The sequence below is a fragment of the Vipera ursinii genome (assembly GCF_947247035.1).
Source record: "Vipera ursinii genome assembly, chromosome: 1".
NCBI lineage: Eukaryota > Metazoa > Chordata > Lepidosauria > Squamata > Viperidae > Vipera > Vipera ursinii.
In genome coordinates this window covers 74,703,581-74,727,111 of record NC_139512.1, presented here as the reverse complement: position 1 = coordinate 74,727,111, position 23,531 = coordinate 74,703,581, and the positions used below count along the sequence as shown (strand labels likewise).

General features: G+C 40.6%; 1 protein-coding gene across 1 annotated transcript in view; it reads left to right on the top strand.

Annotated features, from left to right (window-relative positions):
* The window catches only part of CSTPP1 (centriolar satellite-associated tubulin polyglutamylase complex regulator 1), a 163,190-nt gene extending 139,672 nt beyond the window's left edge, over positions 1–23,518 (top strand). The window contains exons 5-9 of the mRNA XM_083348805.1: positions 12,981–13,066; positions 16,299–16,494; positions 18,131–18,240; positions 21,388–21,451; positions 23,062–23,518. Coding sequence (XP_083204931.1) covers positions 12,981–13,066; positions 16,299–16,494; positions 18,131–18,240; positions 21,388–21,451; positions 23,062–23,239 — 634 coding nt within the window. The 3' untranslated portion in view covers positions 23,240–23,518. The remainder of the gene's footprint in view (positions 1–12,980; positions 13,067–16,298; positions 16,495–18,130; positions 18,241–21,387; positions 21,452–23,061) is intronic.
* Positions 23,519–23,531: the final 13 nt, after the last annotated feature.

Sequence of the window (23,531 nt, the reverse complement as noted above, 5' to 3'; positions counted from 1 at the left end):
GCTCTTCCATTCCTAATAGATTCAGGTTGGACTAATTGGCAGATGCTGCATTAAATAGCATTCTTGATAACAATTACTATTTTTTGCTTGTCTTCATCTATAACCGTTCAACCACCATTTCAGGCCATGTAGCCCTATAAATTCTACTTTTGAGTCATCTGTCCATAGAACTCCTCCAGATATCTGGAAAATTACCTGGGTCCTTTTTAGGAAAGTTGAGATGGGCATTAGTGTTCTTCTCAATGAGGAATAGTTTTGTCCTGCTACTGTTCCATTATAGGTAGTACCCGACTTATGATTACAATTGGGACTAGAATCTTTATTGCTAAGTGATGGGGTCATTAAGGGAATTAGGTCTGATTTTATTACCTTTTTTTTTATTGAAAAGTTTTAACATACAGTTTATCTTTAACAATCCCCCCTCCCCCTCCCTTCTCCCTCCCCCCCTACCTCTCCCCCCTCCCCCCCTCCCCCCCCGGACTTCCCAGAGCTAAATACAAGGTATATATAAAAAAACAATCATAAACAACCATATACTAACAACCATAACCTCTAAAATCCATCACTCTCTAGCTTATATAGGATAGGACAAACCTTAGTAATATTAAATATATATAGAAAAACTAAGATAGAAAAAGAAGAAAAAAGAAGGAAGACTTATTCAAATGCTACATGAAACTTCTTAACCCTATACTTATTCTGGATAAACTCAATCCATTTTCTCCATTCTATTTTATTACCTTTTTTGCTGTGGCCATTAAGCAGATAACACGGTTGTTAAGTGAATCACCTTGGTCAATAAATGAATCTGGCTTCCCTTATTGACCTTGCTTTTCGGAAGGCCTAGGAAAATTTGCAAATGGTGATCACATGACCCTGGGATGCTGCAACCATTGTAAATATATACCAGTTGAAAAGTGCCCAAAATGAAAAGTGCCCAAATTGTGACCACATTGATGCTGTGATGGTCATAAGTGCAACGACTGGTCGTCGCCTTTTACAGTGCAATTGTAATTGTGAAGGGTCACTAAATGAAGGGTCTTAAGTTGAGGACTATATGTTATCCAATTTCTACCCTCTGCTACTTTGTGATGTCTTGCAAGATTTTATGATGGTCTCTTGGAGAGTTTTGAAAAAATTATGACTCAGGGAGATTCACGGTTATTCTATAGCTTTTGCATTTCAGGACTACAGCTCCAGCTATAAGTCAGTGGAGCCTCAGAGACGGGTTTGTAATGTTATCCAGACTAATAAGCACGAATACAGTCTTCAGTTGCTCTTTTAAGTGAGGCATGATATGATTATAGTATCTGTATTGTAACAACTTCTCTGGGATGAGAGGCCTAAGTATATGAGATTTATACTGGGCAATGCTGAGCCACATCCATCTTAAATATTGAACTAAAGATAGGAGTAACTTTTTTTACACTGGCTCATCATATGTTGAATGGTTATCTATGAAATAAATAAATAAAATAAGCACTAAATTTTGTTGGATTTTTATGTACTATTTACAGGTGAAACTCGAAAAATTAGAATATCGTGCAAAAGTTCATTTATTTCAGTAATGCACCTTAAAAGGGGAAACTAATATATGAGATAGACTCATTACATGCAAAGCAAGATAGTTCAAGCCATGATTTGTCATAATTGTGATGATTATGGCGTACAGCTCATGAAAACCTCAAATCCACTATCTCAGAAAATTAGAATATTACATGCAATCAATAAAACAAGGAGTGTACATAGAACAATATCGGACCTCTGAAAAGTATAAGCATGCATATGTACTCAGTACTTGGTATGGGCCCCTTTTGCAGCAATTACTGCCTCAATGCGGCGTGGCATGGAAGCTATCAGCCTGTGGCACTGCTGAGGTGTTATGGAAGATCAGGATGCTTCAATAGCGGCCTTTAGCTCTTCTGCATTGTTCAGTCTCATGTCTCTCATCTTTCTCTTGGCAATGCCCCATAGATTCTCTATGGGGTTCAGGTCAGGCGAGTTTGCTGGCCAATCAAGCACAGTAATCCCACGGTCCTTGAACCAGGTTTTGGTGCTTTTGGCAGTGTAGGCAGGTGCCAGGTCTTGCTGGAAAATGAAGTCAGCATCCCCATAAAGCTCGTCTGCAGAAGGAAGCATGAAGTGCTCCAAAATCTCCTGGTAGACAGCTGCGTTGACCCTGGACTTAATGAAGCACAGTGGACCAACACCAGCAGATGACATGGCTCCCCAAATCAACACAGACTGTGGAAACTTCACACTGGACTTCAAGCATCTTGCAGTGTGTGCCTCTCCATTCTTCCTCCAGACTCTGGGTCCTTGGTTTCCAAATGAGATGCAAAAGTTGCTCTCATCAGAAAAGAGGACTTTGAACCACTGAGCAACAGACCAGGTCTGTTTTTCTTTAGCCCAGGTAAGACGCTTCTGGCGTTGTTTGTTGTTCAGGAGCAGCTTGACGAGGAATACGACATTTGAAGCCCATGTTCAGGATCCATGTGTGTGGTGTGGTGGCTCTTGATGCACTGACTCCAGCCTCAGTCCACTCCTTGTGAAAGTCCCCAACACTTTTGAATGGCCTTTTCCTGACAATCCTCTCCAGGCTGCGGTCATCCCTGCTGCTTGTGCACCTTTTTCTTCCACACTTTTCCCTTCCACATAACTTTCTATTAATGTGCTTTGATACAGCACTTGGGGAACATCCAACTTGTTTTGCAATTACCTTTTGAGGCTTTCCCTCCTTATGGAGGATGTCAGTGATGGTTTTCTGCACAACTGTCAGGTCAGCAGTCTTCCCCATGATTGTGATTCCTACGGAACCAGACTGAGAGACCATTTAAAGGCTCAGGAACCCTTTGCAGGTGTTATGGCTTAATTAGCTGATTAGAGTGGGACACATTGAGCCTAGAATATTGCACCTTTTCACAATATTCTAATTTTCTGAGATTGTGGATTTGGGGTTTTCATGAGCTGTATGCCATAATCATCACAATTATGACAAATCAGGGCTTGAACTATCTTGCTTTGCATGAAATGAGTCTATCTCATATATTAGTTTCCCTTTTTAAATTGCATTACTGAAATAAATGAACTTTTGCATGATATTCTAATTTTTTATTTGCATGATATTCTAATTCTAATTGTTGCTCTTCTCTGTACTCTTTCTAGAGTACAATGCCTTTGTTTTTTTAAAAAAAATACTGGATGGTTGGGTTCTGGATATTGTTTCCCTTCATCATTGAGGTTGTATGTAACTTTAGATTTCAGAGAATCATGTTGTCATAGCCGTATCATAAATATCACTAGCATTTCTTTCAGTCTGTATTTGGATGAAAGATAACAGGTATGTCAATATGGAGAAATATCATGGTCACAAGTTTTGTTTGATTACTATCTAATAAATAAAATAAATTAATCCTGCAAATACTATTTCACCACGTACATCAAATTAACCTACAGATGAACTTTAAAGGCACGAAGATTAATAAATGTAAACATCCCTTTGGACACCGTTTCAGAATTTCAGTGCCATTTATATTAGTTAACATTGAAGACTTCCGAATTGCTAAAAGGCATTTTACTTACTAAAATAAGTAGTTATTCCTTTGTTTACAAAAACTCACTAAGGACCTACAGATAATCAACCACAAACACCAGGTATACACAAACACCAGCAATAGAAAGACCACAGTTCCAAATAGTGCCAATCTAATGTTGAATTGAAGTGACACAGATAGTTGTTAATAATATTTAAATCTTTAATATAAAAATAGTAGAGTTTCTGGTCTCACTTATAAACTACCAAATATGACCTTTGATTTTATAAAATGGGCAACTCAAATTAAAATTTATTTCTTGGCCCTCTGTTTCTCCAGAGGGGACTATGTATGTCCAGTGTGAGAATACTCCATTTACACAAGAAAAAGTGAACCTTAATTGAACAATAGCTGCCAAATTATCAACTATTATTTGAAGCCCTGCACTAAAACAAATAAATTGTATGTTCTCAGTGGGATGACACTTGCATATTTAAATATAGGAGAATGAGAGAATATTGGATAGTGAAGACCTCCAAGTTCATTCAAATATTTCCTTATGGCAATGAAAACATATTATATCAGAGTGACTTCTGCCTGAGAGGAATCAGCATCAATTAAGGCTGAGAAATCATAGAAGATTGCCTGGATATTCATGAGAAAGAGCAACCATGTGCTGGAGCAGGGAAGAACTAAATTACCCTCATATCCAGGTTGATGATTAAATATGTCAGTGGACTAGCACTGCATGATTGTGGCAAGGAATGGTGCAATACTTTTTCCTTTGTTAGGAGCACACCTTTTCATACTGCAGTCTTCATTATGAACAATTTATAAGTAGCGAAATTGCACAATAGTGAAAGAAATAAGATTTGGTGAGGAACATGAGCAGAAGAAGAAAAGCTGGTGCTTCCATATTAGGGTCTGCCATTTAGTCTCATTATATCCCTTCAGGTTTTTACCAAGTACATGACAGTAATTATATTATATAACTCCATTGGATCAAGATATTTTGCTTTTCAGTATATCTAACAGTTTCTCATAGGGTTTATCCCAGGCATGTCAAACTGCTGGCCCGTGGGCAGGATGCATCACGACAAAACCATGCCCTCCCCATTGCCAGCAATGGGGGGAAAGTTGCGATACATCGCGCGACATCACGTGACGTTGCGAGTTTGACATGCCTGGTTTATACAATCTTGATTCGGCTATCTTATCTCATCTCCTCTATTCTCAAAGACTTAGGTTTCTGTGTGAACTCAGTGAAACTTCATCAATTTTACTAAATCTTATATATTGGTAAGACAATAGATTCTATCCATGATTGGGCTTCCCTTCCACATGCCTGTGTATTGGCTATTTCCAATTAGACCGCCAGCTCTTCCATTCCTAATAGATTCAGGTTGGACTAATTGGCAGATGCTGCATTAAATAGCATTCTTGATAACAATTACTATTTTTTGCTTGTCTTCATCTATAACCGTTCAACCACCATTTCAGGCCATGTAGCCCTATAAATTCTACTTTTGAGTCATCTGTCCATAGAACTCCTCCAGATATCTGGAAAATTACCTGGGTCCTTTTTAGGAAAGTTGAGATGGGCATTAGTGTTCTTCTCAATGAGGAATAGTTTTGTCCTGCTACTGTTCCATTATAGGTAGTACCCGACTTATGATTACAATTGGGACTAGAATCTTTATTGCTAAGTGATGGGGTCATTAAGGGAATTAGGTCTGATTTTATTACCTTTTTTTTTATTGAAAAGTTTTAACATACAGTTTATCTTTAACAATCCCCCCTCCCCCTCCCTTCTCCCTCCCCCCCTACCTCTCCCCCCTCCCCCCCTCCCCCCCCCGACTTCCCAGAGCTAAATACAAGGTATATATAAAAAAACAATCATAAACAACCATATACTAACAACCATAACCTCTAAAATCCATCACTCTCTAGCTTATATAGGATAGGACAAACCTTAGTAATATTAAATATATATAGAAAAACTAAGATAGAAAAAGAAGAAAAAAGAAGGAAGACTTATTCAAATGCTACATGAAACTTCTTAACCCTATACTTATTCTGGATAAACTCAATCCATTTTCTCCATTCTATTTTATTACCTTTTTTGCTGTGGCCATTAAGCAGATAACACGGTTGTTAAGTGAATCACCTTGGTCAATAAATGAATCTGGCTTCCCTTATTGACCTTGCTTTTCGGAAGGCCTAGGAAAATTTGCAAATGGTGATCACATGACCCTGGGATGCTGCAACCATTGTAAATATATACCAGTTGAAAAGTGCCCAAAATGAAAAGTGCCCAAATTGTGACCACATTGATGCTGTGATGGTCATAAGTGCAACGACTGGTCGTCGCCTTTTTCAGTGCAATTGTAATTGTGAAGGGTCACTAAATGAAGGGTCTTAAGTTGAGGACTATATGTTATCCAATTTCTACCCTCTGCTACTTTGTGATGTCTTGCAAGATTTTATGATGGTCTCTTGGAGAGTTTTGAAAAAATTATGACTCAGGGAGATTCACGGTTATTCTATAGCTTTTGCATTTCAGGACTACAGCTCCAGCTATAAGTCAGTGGAGCCTCAGAGACGGGTTTGTAATGTTATCCAGACTAATAAGCACGAATACAGTCTTCAGTTGCTCTTTTAAGTGAGGCATGATATGATTATAGTATCTGTATTGTAACAACTTCTCTGGGATGAGAGGCCTAAGTATATGAGATTTATACTGGGCAATGCTGAGCCACATCCATCTTAAATATTGAACTAAAGATAGGAGTAACTTTTTTTACACTGGCTCATCATATGTTGAATGGTTATCTATGAAATAAATAAATAAAATAAGCACTAAATTTTGTTGGATTTTTATGTACTATTTACAGGTGAAACTCGAAAAATTAGAATATCGTGCAAAAGTTCATTTATTTCAGTAATGCACCTTAAAAGGGGAAACTAATATATGAGATAGACTCATTACATGCAAAGCAAGATAGTTCAAGCCATGATTTGTCATAATTGTGATGATTATGGCGTACAGCTCATGAAAACCTCAAATCCACTATCTCAGAAAATTAGAATATTACATGCAATCAATAAAACAAGGAGTGTACATAGAACAATATCGGACCTCTGAAAAGTATAAGCATGCATATGTACTCAGTACTTGGTATGGGCCCCTTTTGCAGCAATTACTGCCTCAATGCGGCGTGGCATGGAAGCTATCAGCCTGTGGCACTGCTGAGGTGTTATGGAAGATCAGGATGCTTCAATAGCGGCCTTTAGCTCTTCTGCATTGTTCAGTCTCATGTCTCTCATCTTTCTCTTGGCAATGCCCCATAGATTCTCTATGGGGTTCAGGTCAGGCGAGTTTGCTGGCCAATCAAGCACAGTAATCCCACGGTCCTTGAACCAGGTTTTGGTGCTTTTGGCAGTGTAGGCAGGTGCCAGGTCTTGCTGGAAAATGAAGTCAGCATCCCCATAAAGCTCGTCTGCAGAAGGAAGCATGAAGTGCTCCAAAATCTCCTGGTAGACAGCTGCGTTGACCCTGGACTTAATGAAGCACAGTGGACCAACACCAGCAGATGACATGGCTCCCCAAATCAACACAGACTGTGGAAACTTCACACTGGACTTCAAGCATCTTGCAGTGTGTGCCTCTCCATTCTTCCTCCAGACTCTGGGTCCTTGGTTTCCAAATGAGATGCAAAAGTTGCTCTCATCAGAAAAGAGGACTTTGAACCACTGAGCAACAGACCAGGTCTGTTTTTCTTTAGCCCAGGTAAGACGCTTCTGGCGTTGTTTGTTGTTCAGGAGCAGCTTGACGAGGAATACGACATTTGAAGCCCATGTTCAGGATCCATGTGTGTGGTGTGGTGGCTCTTGATGCACTGACTCCAGCCTCAGTCCACTCCTTGTGAAAGTCCCCAACACTTTTGAATGGCCTTTTCCTGACAATCCTCTCCAGGCTGCGGTCATCCCTGCTGCTTGTGCACCTTTTTCTTCCACACTTTTCCCTTCCACATAACTTTCTATTAATGTGCTTTGATACAGCACTTGGGGAACATCCAACTTGTTTTGCAATTACCTTTTGAGGCTTTCCCTCCTTATGGAGGATGTCAGTGATGGTTTTCTGCACAACTGTCAGGTCAGCAGTCTTCCCCATGATTGTGATTCCTACGGAACCAGACTGAGAGACCATTTAAAGGCTCAGGAACCCTTTACAGGTGTTATGGCTTAATTAGCTGATTAGAGTGGGACACATTGAGCCTAGAATATTGCACCTTTTCACAATATTCTAATTTTCTGAGATTGTGGATTTGGGGTTTTCATGAGCTGTATGCCATAATCATCACAATTATGACAAATCAGGGCTTGAACTATCTTGCTTTGCATGAAATGAGTCTATCTCATATATTAGTTTCCCTTTTTAAATTGCATTACTGAAATAAATGAACTTTTGCATGATATTCTAATTTTTTGAGTTTCACCTGTATATATCAGTAGGCCTGTATGCAAATCTGGCAATATTCTTTGCAGATAATATAAAACTCAGAAAATCCTGGAAGATGCAAATAATTTTTCACAAAATTGTAAATGGGAACTCACTTTTGTGCTTCACATGCTTACTTTTTGGCTCACCAAATTATTGCCAAGATTTGTTCTAAACAACCTTGGTGCATCTTTATGACATCATGTTCACCAGTTTCCTTCAGATGGCAAACAGATGTTTTCACTTTCTCTCACAATGACTTCCTGTTAGGAGATGGTGTTCAGATCTTGCATCTCAGGGGGCCTCAAACTTGGTCTTTTTATGACTTGTGGACTTCAACTCCCAGAATTCCTCAGCCAGCTTGCCTGGCTGAGGAATTCTGGGAATTGAAGTCTACAAGACATAAAAGGGCCAAGTTTGAAGACACCTGGTGTATCTAGTAGCCTAGAATTTCACTTCTTAGTTATGTAATACCTGATACACAAGGAAAATGGATGCCTCTAGGAAGTTTGCAGCTGTTTTTATAAGATTATGTGAGTTGTTTTTCAAATGGTTCTCTTACCTTTCCATGGTTATCTTACCTTTCAACTACTCTATTTATGTCCTTCAACAAATTTTATAGTTTCTGAAACACAGAGTTTTATCTTCTTTCAGCATGCATTATAATGATTTCTTTTTTTTCATTTTGCTGCCCAGAAATATTAAGATTTTCCACAGCTTTTTGGTTCAACTTTAGAGAACCTATATCCCTGGTACAGAGGTAAATTCATTCTTGGATTTTGATTATTTTACCCCCACTTGAGTTCTAAACTAGTTCAACCTTCTTATAATTGAAATCCATGATAACTATTGTTTTAATGTTTACTATTAAAGTGTTTCTTCTTTCAACAGTTAGTTCTTTATGATGTCACATCAGTGAACCCTTGTACTTTTCACACTGATCTAACAACATCCAACTTAGAGACGAACGTCTTACCAGATGCCCGCTTTCCTGCCAAAGGCAGTGATTGATTTCCATCTGGCTCAGGTCATAATTCTTCTGACTTTCTTCTCTCAGATGATATGCAGCAGATCCTTCATTGTCTACATGTTTGTTAGCCTCATGCTGTATGTAAAACTGCAGGATTCTTGATTGCCAAGCCCACTTTAACTAAAAGCAAGATTCTCCCAGAATTTCATTTAACCAAGATTTATTGAAAGAAAATATAAAAAGCTACAGAAATCTCAGCAATTGGGTTGCTCTTGTTTTAGGATCTTGTTTCCCAGCTAGTTTAGATGGGGACTTTTTCAATATTTGGCAAGAATATTGGAGTTTCCAATATTTCCAATATGGAGGAGTTTCCAGGTGGCAAGGATGTAAATTTGTCAGTTTCTGAACTTATTGTTATACGTATGTGGAATGCTTAGAAACTACAAAGATTTGTAAATTGTTTTCTTGTAATTGTGGTTTTTCAAGTCCTCATATTTTACTCTTTCAAGTCACTATGTTGTTTCCAAGACCTTTGCATTACTTGGTGAAGCCAGGTGCTGGAGTGGATGAAGTCCCATTATGTTGTCAGCTTTGTCAGCTTTAAAATATTCCTAAATGAAGGGTCATGCACAGATCCATCGGAAGAACTGCAGTTACAGGAAAACAGCCAATCGTTTTGCCCTTAGAGGCTCATGTGAGGGGACCCTAATATTACATATTATAGGATAATAGTCTCTAAGTACTTGTGGAAAAGCCAGCATATCATTCAGATTTGAAATCAAGATTCCTATGAAGGGAATCTGAATACAGTGCAATGTATTAAAATACATTGGGTTTGCTTTGCAGAAAAATTATAACAAAATCTTTTAAACATATTGTCTGAAGAATCCGAAGAAAAATATATATCCTAAAAGGACAAGAGCCTTCATTTATTTCACTGGTTCCATGATTTATAGTCTATAACCAGTTTTTAATACAAAAACGTAGATTATTTTTGGTTTGTAAGAGACATCTGACACTGAAATACACCGTGTATAATCTATTAATGATGTACAATTGTGTCATATGAGTAATAAACACTAGGAGCATGCATGTTTTGAGTATTATTTATCACAGCATTATGGTGTAGCTCATTCAGAGTTGCATAGCCAATGCTTAATGATTAGCTATGGGTGGTGGTGGGGGAACTAAGGAACAGCCAGGCAAGTGAACATAGGAAAGAAAGATTAGACAAGTGATTTAGTTAGCATACCTGAAACTTGGTTACATTACAATATTACACTATCGATTCAGAGACTAAGTCTTGGGAAAAGGTGGGTTTGGGGCAAGGAGTTTAAGAAAGAGAGAGTAACAATTGGACATCCCAAATAGTTAATTATCTAAGGTATGTACTGTAAGTAATGCCTTTTTTTCCTGTGGCATTGACATATTCTGTATGCTTCCTTTGACCTATCCAAACAATGCTGGCAAATTAATGGCATAGTAATTTCTTCCTCCCCATAATTGATGCTTTATCATCCAACTGTTCTGTGAAGTTTTTGTAAGAGTATCCCAATGCTTTTATAAGGTTTTGTAGATTTAATACTGTTGGAATAGGATATAAATTAAGACAGTAAAGTTTTGCTCTGCCAATTAGCATTAACTGAGTTCATCCAAGATTAAAACAGCACAGAGGAGATATTTGTGGTTGTAATCTTATTTTAGTTTTACCCCTTATATTAGACTATTGCTTCTTTTCCAAAAGCAAGAAACAAGGATTTTCTCATCTGACTCTTCAGAATTTAGTTCACTTTTGAATGAATTTATTGATGGGGACTGTAGTCAAGAAATTAAAAGACGCTTGCTCCTCGGGAGGAAAGCCATGGCAAATCTAGACAGCACACTAAAAAGCAGAGACATCACCCTGTCAACAAAAGTGTGTATAGTCAAGGCTATGGTCTTCCCAGTTGCAATGTATGGCAGTGAAAGTTGGACCATAAGAAAGGCTGAGCGCAAAAGAATTGAGGCCTTTGAACTTTGGTGCTGGAGAAGACTCCTGCGAGTCCCTTGGACTGCAAGGCGATCAAACCGGTCAGTCCTAGAGGAGATCAACCCTGACTGCTCTTTAGATGGCCAGATCCTGAAGCTAAAACTCAAATACTTTGGCCACCTAATGAGGAGGAAGGACTCACTGGAGAAGAGCCTAATGCTGGGAAAGATCGAGGGCAATAGAAGAAGGGGACGACAGAGAATGAGGTGGCTGGATGGAGTCACTGAAGCAGTAGGTGTGAGCTTAAATGGACTCCAGAAGATGGTAGAGGACAGGAAGGCCTGGAGGAACATTGTCCATAGGGTCGCGATGGGTCGGACACGACTTCGCAACTAACAACAACAACAACAACACACAAGCAGTAGGAAGTACAGATTGTTACTCTCTGCTCATAAGGATAACTCTAGTCTTCTTGAAAATCTAGTTTTCAAAACTTTAGATTGCTTTTTTTGAATGACTTTCATTTTAGGAATGCATATATGAAGTGTGTTGGAGAAAATTGATGAGTAGCTGCAGAGTTATTTATTTATTTATTGCATGGTAAATATCTGCAGAATTTTGGGGTCATACAGGGCAGGTTTGGGGAGCAAATCTTGAGCTGTAACAGAAAGGAGGAGAAGGGAAAAATAATGTAAGTGGACTTTTTCACACAATGTTGGGTGTAGCCTAGGATTTTTCTGGGCCAGAGAGAAGACTTGTGGGGGGGGGGTTAGACTTCAAGAATCAAGAAGGCAGAAATGGCAGTGATCACTCTACTGCATTTGGACATGGATGAGGGGAGTGTACCCTCCTTGTTCTATAAGTCACCTTGGCAGTTTTTAATGCTATTAATCATGGCGTCTTTCTGGGCCACCTGAATATCTGAGAGTACAATGCACAGTCTTGCAACGGTTCCATTCCTACTTGTGGATGCTTCCAGCTGATCGTTATGGAGGGTGAGTGGGCAAGCTCGTGGCTGTCCACTGTGGGACGCTGTAGGATTCCCTTGTGTTGTTTAACATACATATAAAACTACTGGTAGAAGTCATCTGTTAGTTTAGGATGAGATGTCATTAATATGCCAGACCAAGTGGACTGTTGCAATGCACCATATGAAGAACTGTCTTTGAAGATGGCTTAGAACTTGCTAAGGGTAGAGAATATGGGAACCAGACTGTTGGGGCAGGGGAATTGCTATTGCAGAATGCCATTCCAAAATGCTAGTTGGATGAACAAACAAACAAACAAACTGCTTCCATTAGCTTTTAGTGGTATTTTTTTTTTTGAATAATAAAAGAATACTAACAGCAATGCCATAATCAATTTCCCATCGTCCCGTGTGCTCCCACAGGGAGGGCCTCCTCAGGGTACTGCCAGTCAAGGACTGCCGACGGGCGATCCTCAGGGGGAGGGCATTCTCTGTGGGTGCGCCTGCCCTATGGAATCAACTGCCAACGGAACTCCGGACTGCCCCCGACCTTCGTTCATTTCGCCAGGACCTAAAAACCTGGCTCTTTGAGCTATCTGGTCTGGACTGAGGGGTTTTAATGTTTTTAAATTGTGATTTTAATTTTTCTGGGGCTAGACTTAATTTAATTTTATTTTAATTTTATATTGTATTGTTTTTAAATTTTGCCTTGTAAACCGCCCTGAGTCCTTTGGGAGTAGGGCGGTATATAAACCGAATTAATTAATTAATTAATTAATTAATTAATTATAATAATAATAACAACAACAACAAAATATCATTTGAAAGTTTTCTGGTTTTCCCTTTGATTGTCTTAAAGCATTTAAGAAGAAACTTGATGGGCTTGGAATACAACAAATTCTGGGACTGATTTGGAGAAATGCCGTACCAAATGTGACTCCTTTTATCAGTTTTGACCATTTCTGCTTCACTTCCAATGCCCTGTATCTCTGCTGTACATCACATTGGCTGTTGCTGAGCTCTCTCCTTCTTGATTCCAGGATTGTTTTAATGGATGATGCTGTGGACTGTTTGATGTCTTTTTCAGACTTCCTGTTTGCCTTCCAGATCCAGTTTTACTACTCAGGCAAGTCTATCCCACTTTATTACATTTGTGATTAATGTAATTGGACAGATCAGATAGCATAGTACTGGGAACAACCTTGTCCAGACAGTTTTGCTCTGTAATAAAAACTGTGCTGTCAGAAATCTGTATGTCAAGCTTTGTTCTGTATATCTGAGCAAGAGGATTATTTCACACATTTTTCACGCTGGATCAGGTCGTGCTTATGAGTATCTTTAATTCATATATTCCCACCATGCCTTTGAGAGCAAGTCTTTCTTAGTAAGCAGTTGCAACAAAAAATACCTTTAAAAATAACACATAACAACATAAATACATATACTAAAGACCAAAAAACAAACAAACCCCTATGTGTGAATATCTACCCAACAGAATTACTTTAAGTGAAAACATTATGAGAGTGGAATGGTAATTGAAAAGGCTCTGCTGGTATTACTAACCTGAATGCTTTTAATAGCAAGTCAGAGAACAAGCTCTCTAAGACTGTTTACAGACTTTGTAAATTATGTCAGACTTTATACTGAGATCAGTAATGAAGGACAGCCACTGCTCCTGATCATGATATGATTAAGCAAATTTACCTGGCCTTTCCTATGCAGTGTTAATCCCTGTAAGCCCCAGGCCCACTGAACAATCACTGAGATGGCCGATGTTTGCATGAATTCCAGGATGGTAATTCTACACAGGTAACATTAGGATGGTCTAGATTGGAGTAATGTATGTATGTAAACTGAAGACAAGGTGAAAAATGTTGATAAATCTGTTATTTCGCTCTCAAAACAAGGTTCAATTGCACGGCTATTAATAAACCCTTTCCTCAAGCCATCTTTCTCTCTGCAATCATGTCATCTGTGTGAGGGAGATTATGCTATTCTGGAGTTCAAAGGAGAGAGAAAGGAAAATGAGAAGCAATAATTTATAATATGCTTCATCCTTGGAGATTATCAAACTTTCAAATTCACATTAAAATGTCACCTATCTGTTTCATAGATACACTTTTGCAGGTTCCAAGCATGCCTGCCAGGTTTTGCACACTAGTACCCTTGGAAACCATTTCTGTTGTTATCCAAACTGAACAGTTTTTTCAGGTCACCCACCAATATGCATACATGCAAAACACTCAAAGTGGAATCTGCATCTTTGCATAGCTGATCAGGATGGTTAACAAACCTTGTTTATATGTAGACTCTGGGAGTAAATAACAGTAAAATTTTTCAGCCTGAGGGAGAATGTTTTCAGCCAGTTTCTTTGCTCATATCTCTTTTGACCACCAAACTGTATGTTATTTGAAGTTGCATTGAAACACACTGGGCTGCTTACTTGTATGTATATATAGATAGTGCTTGTTTGTGTCTGTGTGTGTGTCTGTGTGTGTGTGTGTACATATATACATACATTTGGGTGGCCTTGACTTTTATTCTTCTTCACACAATAAAACTTCTACATAATTGAAACCCTAGTCCAAAGAATAGAATATATAGCCATGGTGGTGAACCTATGGCACGTGTGCCACAGGTGGCACGCAGAGCTGTCTCTGTTGGCACTTGTGTCATTGCCACAGACAGAGGGATGCAGGGCCGGGCTGCTCCCCTCTCCCTCTCCACGCATGCGGAATCCAGGAACAGCTGTGAGAGCTGGGCGGGGTGAAGGAAACCTATAAAAGGAGCAGGTTTTGGTGGGAGAATGAGTGAGCAGCCTTTGGAAGTGACCAGTGGTGGGTTTCAAATCATTTAACAACCGGTTCTCTGCCTCGCCTTCCCTCTGTCTTGGTCGGGCTGGGCTGCTTGGGTGGGGGTCAGCTGGGGTGGGGGCAGGAGCTCCCCGTTGCAGAATTGCTGGAGGTCCCAGCTGGGGGGGGAAAGGACACGGTGGGGGGGCTGCAGGGGTCTCAAACTGGGGTGAGTGCAGGAGGGTGGGGAGTTAACAGGTCCTGGCTGGGCGAAGGTGAGGGGGTCTGGTGGGGAAGTGGGAGGGCCGAGATGCCTCCGTGGAGGAAAGCCACCGCCCCCCCACTGACCAAGCCTCTCAGCCACACTGCCGTCACGTAGAATTGCATAGAAGGGGCACCAGGCAGGGGGCTGGGGATGGCAATCAGGGGAAATCAGAGCCAGCATCTCCCTTCCATGGTGCATCTCCATCAGCATCGGCAGGGACAGCCCCAGGATGGCCGAAAAAGAGCTCTCACCTGATGTGGGTCCTGTCTACATGGTGGCTCTGACGGGGCGGCAGCTGCTGCTCCTCCTGCTGCTCTGAGCCCCTTGACGGGCCAACCACACAGAGAAGCAGGGGGCAGAGGAGGGGCGGCCGGATGTCTGGAGCTTTCTCGGCTGCTCGCTGGCTGCAGCTATTCCCACCTCAGTAGTCTGACAAGGCAGCGGATCTTGCACACCGGCTGCCCAGCCTCATGGGACAGTGGCACCTGGGCAACGCGCAGGGCTGGGCAGGAGGCGACGGCAGTGATCCCTGCATTGCCAGGCCGGGCTGGCAGCAGATCTGGAAGTGAAGCTGTGCCACCCATACTCATGCAGGTGGGGGCAGCGGCAGAGAAAGGTGACCTATAGTTCACGCCCATCCCTCCCTGCTGCCACCCCACATCGTCCCACATACACATCCCGGAGGTGCATGCGGGACAATGTGGGGTGGCAGCGGCAAAGGGTGGGCGCATGCCAGAACCCGCCTTCCCCCACCGGTACCGCTGTCCCCATCAGCGCAAGGATGGGCGGCATAGCTTCACTTCCAGATCTGCTGCCTGACACCATCGGCCTCTGCACACAGAGGCCAGCGAGCACATGGGGGCTGACGGTGTCCGTCAGCAGCCACAGCCTGCTGGCTGTCCTACATCAAGGTGAACTGGCCACGGAGCCCCACCCAGTCGGCCATGCCCACCTGTCAATAAAGGAGTGGGTTTTAGGTTGCAGTTTGGGCTCTCAATCTCTAAAAGGTTCGCCATGACTGATCTATAGGCTACCGAAAAGGCCCTTTGAGATAGCTTCGATAGCCTTTGCATGATTTTCATGTCATATAGCAACTAAATTAGCAAGTAAGTTGCATATTTATATTGGTCAGTGCATATTCATATGAGCGCTGGAAACAGTAAAACATTCTCAAAGTACAATATATAACTAGAATAGAATAGAATTAATTAGCTACACAGTTAATGCCGTCTTTTATATAGCACATAGTCTTATAGTACGTTGATAAGTGATTTTTACAACATACCTTTGTATTTGAACAGAGTTTATTGAAAATGTGGCTGCCATCTATCAAGAGCTCTTGACAGGTAAAAATCCAAATACGGTAATTGTGCCTACGTCGTCTTCTGGGCAGCATCGTTCGCGTCAAGCTCTCAGTGAGTGCAGTCTGGTCGATGGTGTGGAGGCATCTGCATTTTACCAGTGCCTTGAATCATTATGTGACAAATCCAAATACAGGTAAGGCCAGCTGGTTAGAACAAGTTGTATCTATTTCATTGGTTTCAGGATAAGGAAGGGGCTTAGTGACATTTTGGTGCAAACAGTTCATATCAAAAAGGTCTTGTACGTGTGGCCTTGTTTCTTCAACCTTGTGCTGTTCCTCTTCGTCCGGAAACTAACGAATGTCATTTATTGATACAGATTAAGTTTTGACTTTGTATGTATTATTATGCAACCGATTTTCAGCTGTCACCAGTTCTGCCCCATTTTATATCAGTTAGTGAACATATTTTGACTTCCAGATTTTTGGAGGTCTGTCAGATTCATTGATTTAATTTATAGGATCCCCTGAGAAAAGCGCATGGAAAGGAAACTTTCATTTACAATTGGGGGGGAAAACTATACTGACTGAAAGAAATAAATGGATTAGAGTGAACAGAGTTCAGCAGCAGTTGAAATAAACAAGAAAATAATATAATTTGTGAAGAAGATAAAAGGGCAAGATTTCATGGGATAGTGTTCCTCATCATGTCAGACCTAACTGTGCTCTAATGACAACCTAAAGTTGTCACCCATAGAAGAAAGCATGTGATTTTAAAAGGGTAGCTAAAAAAACTCTCCTCGTAAAGCGTTGGGCTTTTCATTTGTAGGTGGAATCTCTGTCACAGCAAACAATTAAACAGCTTGCTTGTGGCATTCAGTTTGATTCAAGACTTCCAAACATTCAGCATTAAACTGGGACAAAACTTGGCAATAATTATTTTGTCACACATGTGCACATAGAAAAAACATACAGAAAGAAAAGCAGTACATGCACACACTGGGAGAAGTCACAGAGAAAAGAGAACACAGAAACATACATTTATAGAGAATACAGTAAGAAAGAGGTCGCATTTTCTCCTATATGCAGGGCAATCGAGCAATCGTTCTATTGACTTTGTCTTGGGGGAAGGTTACTCTGCTGAAACAAAAATGGAAGGGGGGGGGAGCCTGTTGCCCAGTGGACAACGGGCTTCTTTATCCACTCACCAACTATTTTTTGGAAGTGATGCTCTTTTCACATTTACAAATGAATGGAGCATACTTTCCACTAAAGTTCCACCATTTTCCATGCCTTTTCACCGAGGGAAAAACATGAGAAAAGCACAGGGTGATTCTGAAAGTTTGTTTAACACATAAGTTCGCCCATTGGAGAAAACTTGTGTGGAATGACCTATGAGGAAATTACAAAGCAATCTTTAATGGTAAAGAGGGGGGCTCTGGGAAACGGGAGAACTTTTCTTGAATCCTCATAGAATGGGTTGGGCAACCGTACCATAGTTTCCCCAATCCTGCTTTAATTGCTGCCTGGCCAACTAGATTTCCTTCAATGTGAAGGAGAAAGCTGTTGTTCAAAATAATTGGGAAATGCTTTTCACCGAGACCTTCTCCTCCCATGATTCTCTCAAGTTAAAAAGAATCATGAGTGCTCATGGAACTACTAGCCCATTGTCTCTTTTGTTGCAGAAAAATACATGTCTCAAATTGTAGGAAGATGGATTCATGATGTAGATGATTCAATCCATTCAGTTTGATCAGTCTTAAGTATAAAGCTAGGTAATTCACAGACCCTGACATATAAAGTGTTTTTCTTGTGTTCCTTTTGTTTGCCTAGCTGTCCCCCAGCCACTGTTCTCAAGGAAATTCTGAGCAATGTACAGAGAGTAACTTTCTATGGATTTCTGATGGCTCTTGCAAAACATCACGGGATCAACAAAGCTCTTGGTAATGAAAAGTTCTGTATTTTCCACGAATAATGTTTAGGGATTTGGTGGCCTAAATTCCTTTGTCAAGGTTACAGAGTCCTCAGGGCTAATAGGTATATACCAGAAAAATTTATGTTTAAAGCAAAACAATTCTATGAGTATTGGCCTTTTGTATATGTTGTAAGTGTTTGCTCAGGTTGCACTGCTTGCTAATTGCTTGCTTTCAATTGCTAAGTTGCTAGCCGGCCCAGACTGGTTGTCTCCAGCCGGCTAAGTAGGTCTTTGGACTGGAAACCTCTGCTTCAAACCTATTGGTCGCCGCCTATCAGCCAACCGTATAAATAGCTGCACAGCAGCTCCCTTGTTGCTTCTGTTCTGTTCTGACCTTCAATAAAGCATGTTGCTGTTTTGAACCTTCCGTCTCGCTCAATGCCTGCAAGAACCGGCTACACAACACAAGTCACATAACAAACCAAAAAAGTGCCTTAATTCCCATGTATCCCCAGCAGCGAAGAAAGAGATGGGCAACAACCATTCTGTTCTTTGCCCCAGATCCTGATTTCATCCTGTTTCAGAATCCAGAGTAATATCTTTACAAGAGGACTGCCTTCTCTTGCAAACTTTTTACTCCTCAATAACTATAGAAATATGAGGAGAGAGAGAGAGAGAGATAGATAGAGAGAGAGAGAGAGCGCTTAATTCATACAAATGAACAAGATCCTGATTTTTCTTAATTCTTCGTTTTCTTTTGAAGAAGCCAAGGCCTTGTTTCAATAGAAATACCATGATTTCAGGACAGAAGCAATGCACATTCCCCCCCCCCCTTTCAGAATTGTTATTTGTCCTGGAACCTTAAAATCAGGCTTTGAAAAAGGGGGTGCCTTTTTCCATAGCAGAATCTATTTGGCCTCCATGTTGGAGATCGGCACTGGGCCTGTTTGATGGTTCTCTGGGGTTCTGAATACAGGAGCAGGCTTCCTTGGCCCTGCTAGCAGCCATCCGAGCTGCTCTTGATCCCTCTGCATTTTCTTTGCTCAAGGCCAGGGGTCGGCAACCTCGGCTCTTTTATGACTCGTGGACTTCAACTCCCAGAATTCCTGAGCCAGCATAGCTGGCTCAGGAATTCTGGGAGTTGAAGTCCACGAGTCATAAAAGAGCCAAGGTTGCCGACCCCTGCTCAAGGCTATGTCTCCCAGCGTCCCAATCCCTGCCAACAACTGGAGCTGCCGTTTATCCAAAGCTCCAAAGCGTCGAGATTATATATCAAAAGGAACATGCATGCAAGTCCTCAACCCCTTCTGCCAACAGGCTTAGCTAGTAATGCATTCCCAAGCAAAGATGATGCTTAGATTGCACCGGATCGGGATTTTTTTTTTCCTGCCTGTACAAAATCCACTTCCAGTAAGGTGCAAAGCAAACAGATGGGCCGAGAGAGCCCTGCCTACTGCCGCCATTGTGCATGGGTTTTTCCTCCCATTAAGAAAGGCCTGTTCTGGCTTCCAGCCAGGCTCCTGCTGAGGCCTCTCGAGGGGGCAGCCGTAAGTGTAACAGGTGCAGGCATCTTGGCAAGGAAAGCAGGATTTTTCTCCTCCTGCCTTTTCATCTTCCCTGCACAGGGGAGGATGATTTGCGTAGGCTTTGGTCTGCAAGGGATCACAGGCTCTCCAAAGCCCTGCAGCAAGGGCAGTTCCAGACGAGAGCTTCAGAGGAAGAAGGCGCTTTCAGGCAGGGGCCCCCACCGTGCCTCCAATCTCACCAGGATCTTGAAAGGGAAGAGAGATTAGAAGCCAAGGGATGAATTTGTCAAGCAGACGGCAAGCCTAGCTTCCCTCACTCCTGTGTCAATATTGATTCGCCAATCCACTGCATACTGTTTGCCAATTCTCCCGGGAGATTGGAGCACCCTTGAGATCTTACAAGATTCAAGAGCAAGCTTCACGTTCAGGAAATGGTGGCTGCAGAAGGCTGGCGGCAGCCCTTTCTGCTCATTTAGCCTTCTGTATTACAGCGTCAGGGATATAAGAGCGTCTTCCTTTTTGGGATGCCAGGCAGGACGGAAGAAACAGAAAGCCGAGATTGCTCCTTCCGTCCTCACTTGCAGCTTTCTTTATGAAGGAACATTTTCCTCATTAAGAGGTTTCATCCAGTGGTGGGATTCAGCCAGTTCGCACCACTTTGGCAGAACCGGTAGCTAATTTTTTGTTGCCCGGGTGCAGAATGGACTTCCGGAAGCGGCATCCACGCAGAGAACCGGTTGTTCACATATTTGAATCCCACCACTGGTTTCCTCCCTGTTTCTCCCGTGGATGACTGCTGCAAGGTGAAGAGTTACGCAAGAGTTCTCTGTGAGGATCTGCTGCCCTGGGAGCTGTACACAGCTTGGTAGCATCCCACATGCTGGAGATGCCAGGTTGTGCCAAGAGCTATGTGTGCAGACTCATCTCTGTAGACTTCCACATCTAAGGCAGGAAGAGAATTCTGTTCTTGCCAACAGACTAGTTAGATCCTGTGGACCACACTGTTAAAAAAAGAGAGTATTTGTTGTACAGAAGGAAGGTAAACCTAAGTGCATTTGTCAGGTAACCCCAGTGCGCCACTTCTTTGCAATAGTGTATCAGGGCAGCTGAAAATCTTCTCATCATCTTCAGATATATGTAGTGAGAGGAGCGACACTGCTGACTGTTAAAAGACTTACAAGTAAGTAGGGCATTCTTGTAGAGATGGGGAGCTACTATAGACAGAGATATAAAAATCAAATTAATACATTCCTAGATTGTTCATTCTTTTATGTTTTATGGAAGTTCATGTGCAGTACAGTGTTTGGGTAACACGACTGAAGGACATCAGTTTGAATAGGTCATCCTCACACCGAGCTAACAGGATGCTGTGCTGCTACAAAAATATTTCTTGTAGGAGTGCAAGATCCTCCAATTGCAGCAATTGTGAAAAGGGTGATCAGGCAGTTGACAGGATGAGTATCTGCAAATTCAGTTGCTTTTTGAAGAAGGCTAACAAGCCACACAGAGCAGTCTGCAGCATGAATTCCACCACTGAATTGTTGAGCAGATGTTCCTCTTTCTATATTTCCGTTTTCATGGGTGGATTCACTTCAGATTCCATAATATTACGGTATATAAATATTCTTGCTTTCTTTATTCATTTTCAGGAGCTCTCCCTGAGAAAGCAGAGTTGCTCCTTGACCCAGTTATGGATCAGGAATTAGAGAAACTGTAAGTACTTTTAAAATGGACAACAACTAAGTGGTTAGGGCACCATTATTTTTCCTTTTAGGTGTCACATGAGAGTTCTTTCAGTGTAAAAGCAATGGTAATTTTTCCTTTCACTCTAAAACATGGTAGATTCGAGTTGAAATTAATTCAAGAAGCAAAGGAAAGCTTTTCTGTAATTTGTACATCCCTTTTAATTATTAAGACATCAGCTGCTTTTATTTATAAATACAGGTAACATCTTCCTTATCATTCTTATAACCTGTCATTTCCAATCAGCCTCATTCTGTCTTGTTCAGTAAAACCTACTCCTTGTTCATAATCTTTTAAATCCACTTTTACGATAGCAGACAATCTTGAGAGTAACTTCTGAGTTCATTGTTCCCAACTATTCTTGATTTTCCCCCAAAAAATTAAGATTATTTTGTTCCATTCTGTATTAGTTTCTTCTATGATGTTGATCTTTAGTTCTTTCTGGTTTCCTTTAATGTCCAACTTTTAAAGTCTTGTCACATTTCCAAAAATCAACATTCTAATTACCCTTTTGCTGTTTATTCTAAAACATTTTTAACTTCTTAAACTTGCAAGTTTTGCTGAGGATTGAAGGAGACTTACCCAGTGTAATGAATTTTGCTGCTCTAATAGTTCTTAATATTCATTCCTATATTGAATTGGGTAATTGTCTTATAACAACTTATATATTGGCTAACATAATTTTCTCATAACTTTTGAATTGGATAACTGTTATTTTGCATTTATAAAAGAGATGCATTAAAGTTTTGAAGGAATTTCTGAGAAGAGAAAGAGGGAAAAAAATCAAGCACTAGGACATTATTTAAAGGGATCAGACATCAGTACTGTTAAAAGCAAAAGGAGGGAATATAAAGTTGGTTTATTTGATCAAAATAGATATATTTTGGTATAGTTTGTGGTAACTGTTAATGGATTTTTGTTGACCAGAACGGAAGGACAAGGTTTTAAAGATCTGTTTATAAGCAAAAGATGAGATATAGGAAGAAGAGATCTTTGGTTGCATTTTCAGAGAAAGTTGTAAGTTACTATATTAAAAGCAAAATAAAGGAATATAAAGTTGGATGTATTTAAAGTTAAAATGTTATTTCCGGGAAATGGAGTCTTTGTTGATTAGGATTGAATGACGCTTTAAAATTTTGTATATAGGTATAATTCTTTATATATTTTTCTTTAATATGTTTTTTTTCTCTATACTATTTTTGTAATTGCTTTAGCTTGTATTAGTTTTTTAATCTATGTATCTGTAAATTTTAATAAAAAATCATTATTAAAAAAGAAGCATTGTGCATTGATAGGAATATCAAGAAAGGAGCAAGCCTTCTTTACCAAATATTGGTTCGTGCAAAAGAAAATTTCAAACAGCTCACTATTTCTATAGGAGCAATTTTCTGAGATTCTAAGCAAAGGAGTTTAATCTCCAATTGTAAAAGGTGACCGAAAGCTGCATTCCTCTGCTTTTTACCAAATTGTTGATCAATAGATACTGTTACATATTCCCCAGTATACTTTCACAAACTTTTATGGTGACAAATGTGAACAGAAATAAAGTAACAGCAGATTTTTTTTCTTCCTTTTTTCAGGATTGCGTCAATTTCAGGCCTTTCAGTATCCAATTCTAGTGCAAGTGGGGATGCAACAAACACGCCTTCACGTGCTTCACCACGCATCTGTTCCCTTTGGAGGCCGCTACACCACCGTCGGAAAGTGGATACTGAAAGTGATGGCTCCACGGAAGAGACAGATTCCTCAGAGAACTGATAAAGGAGTACACGATATTTCACAGGTCCTTATAATGAAAAGTGTGGGATTTAGGGGAAAGGAGATGGCAACCTACTGCAGTTGTAGGATCATACTGCTCTCTTGTGGCAAACATGTCAAATTGACTGAACTACGAGAGCATTTGTTTGTGTTAAGAAATTTAATTCTCAGTGTGGCGTTTGCATCACAATCCTTTGATCTCTGTTGTACACGCAAGATTTTACCTTCTCTCTACATATGAACCCTTTATCATATTGCTCAGTATTAACATAGTTTATGAAAAATCCAGATC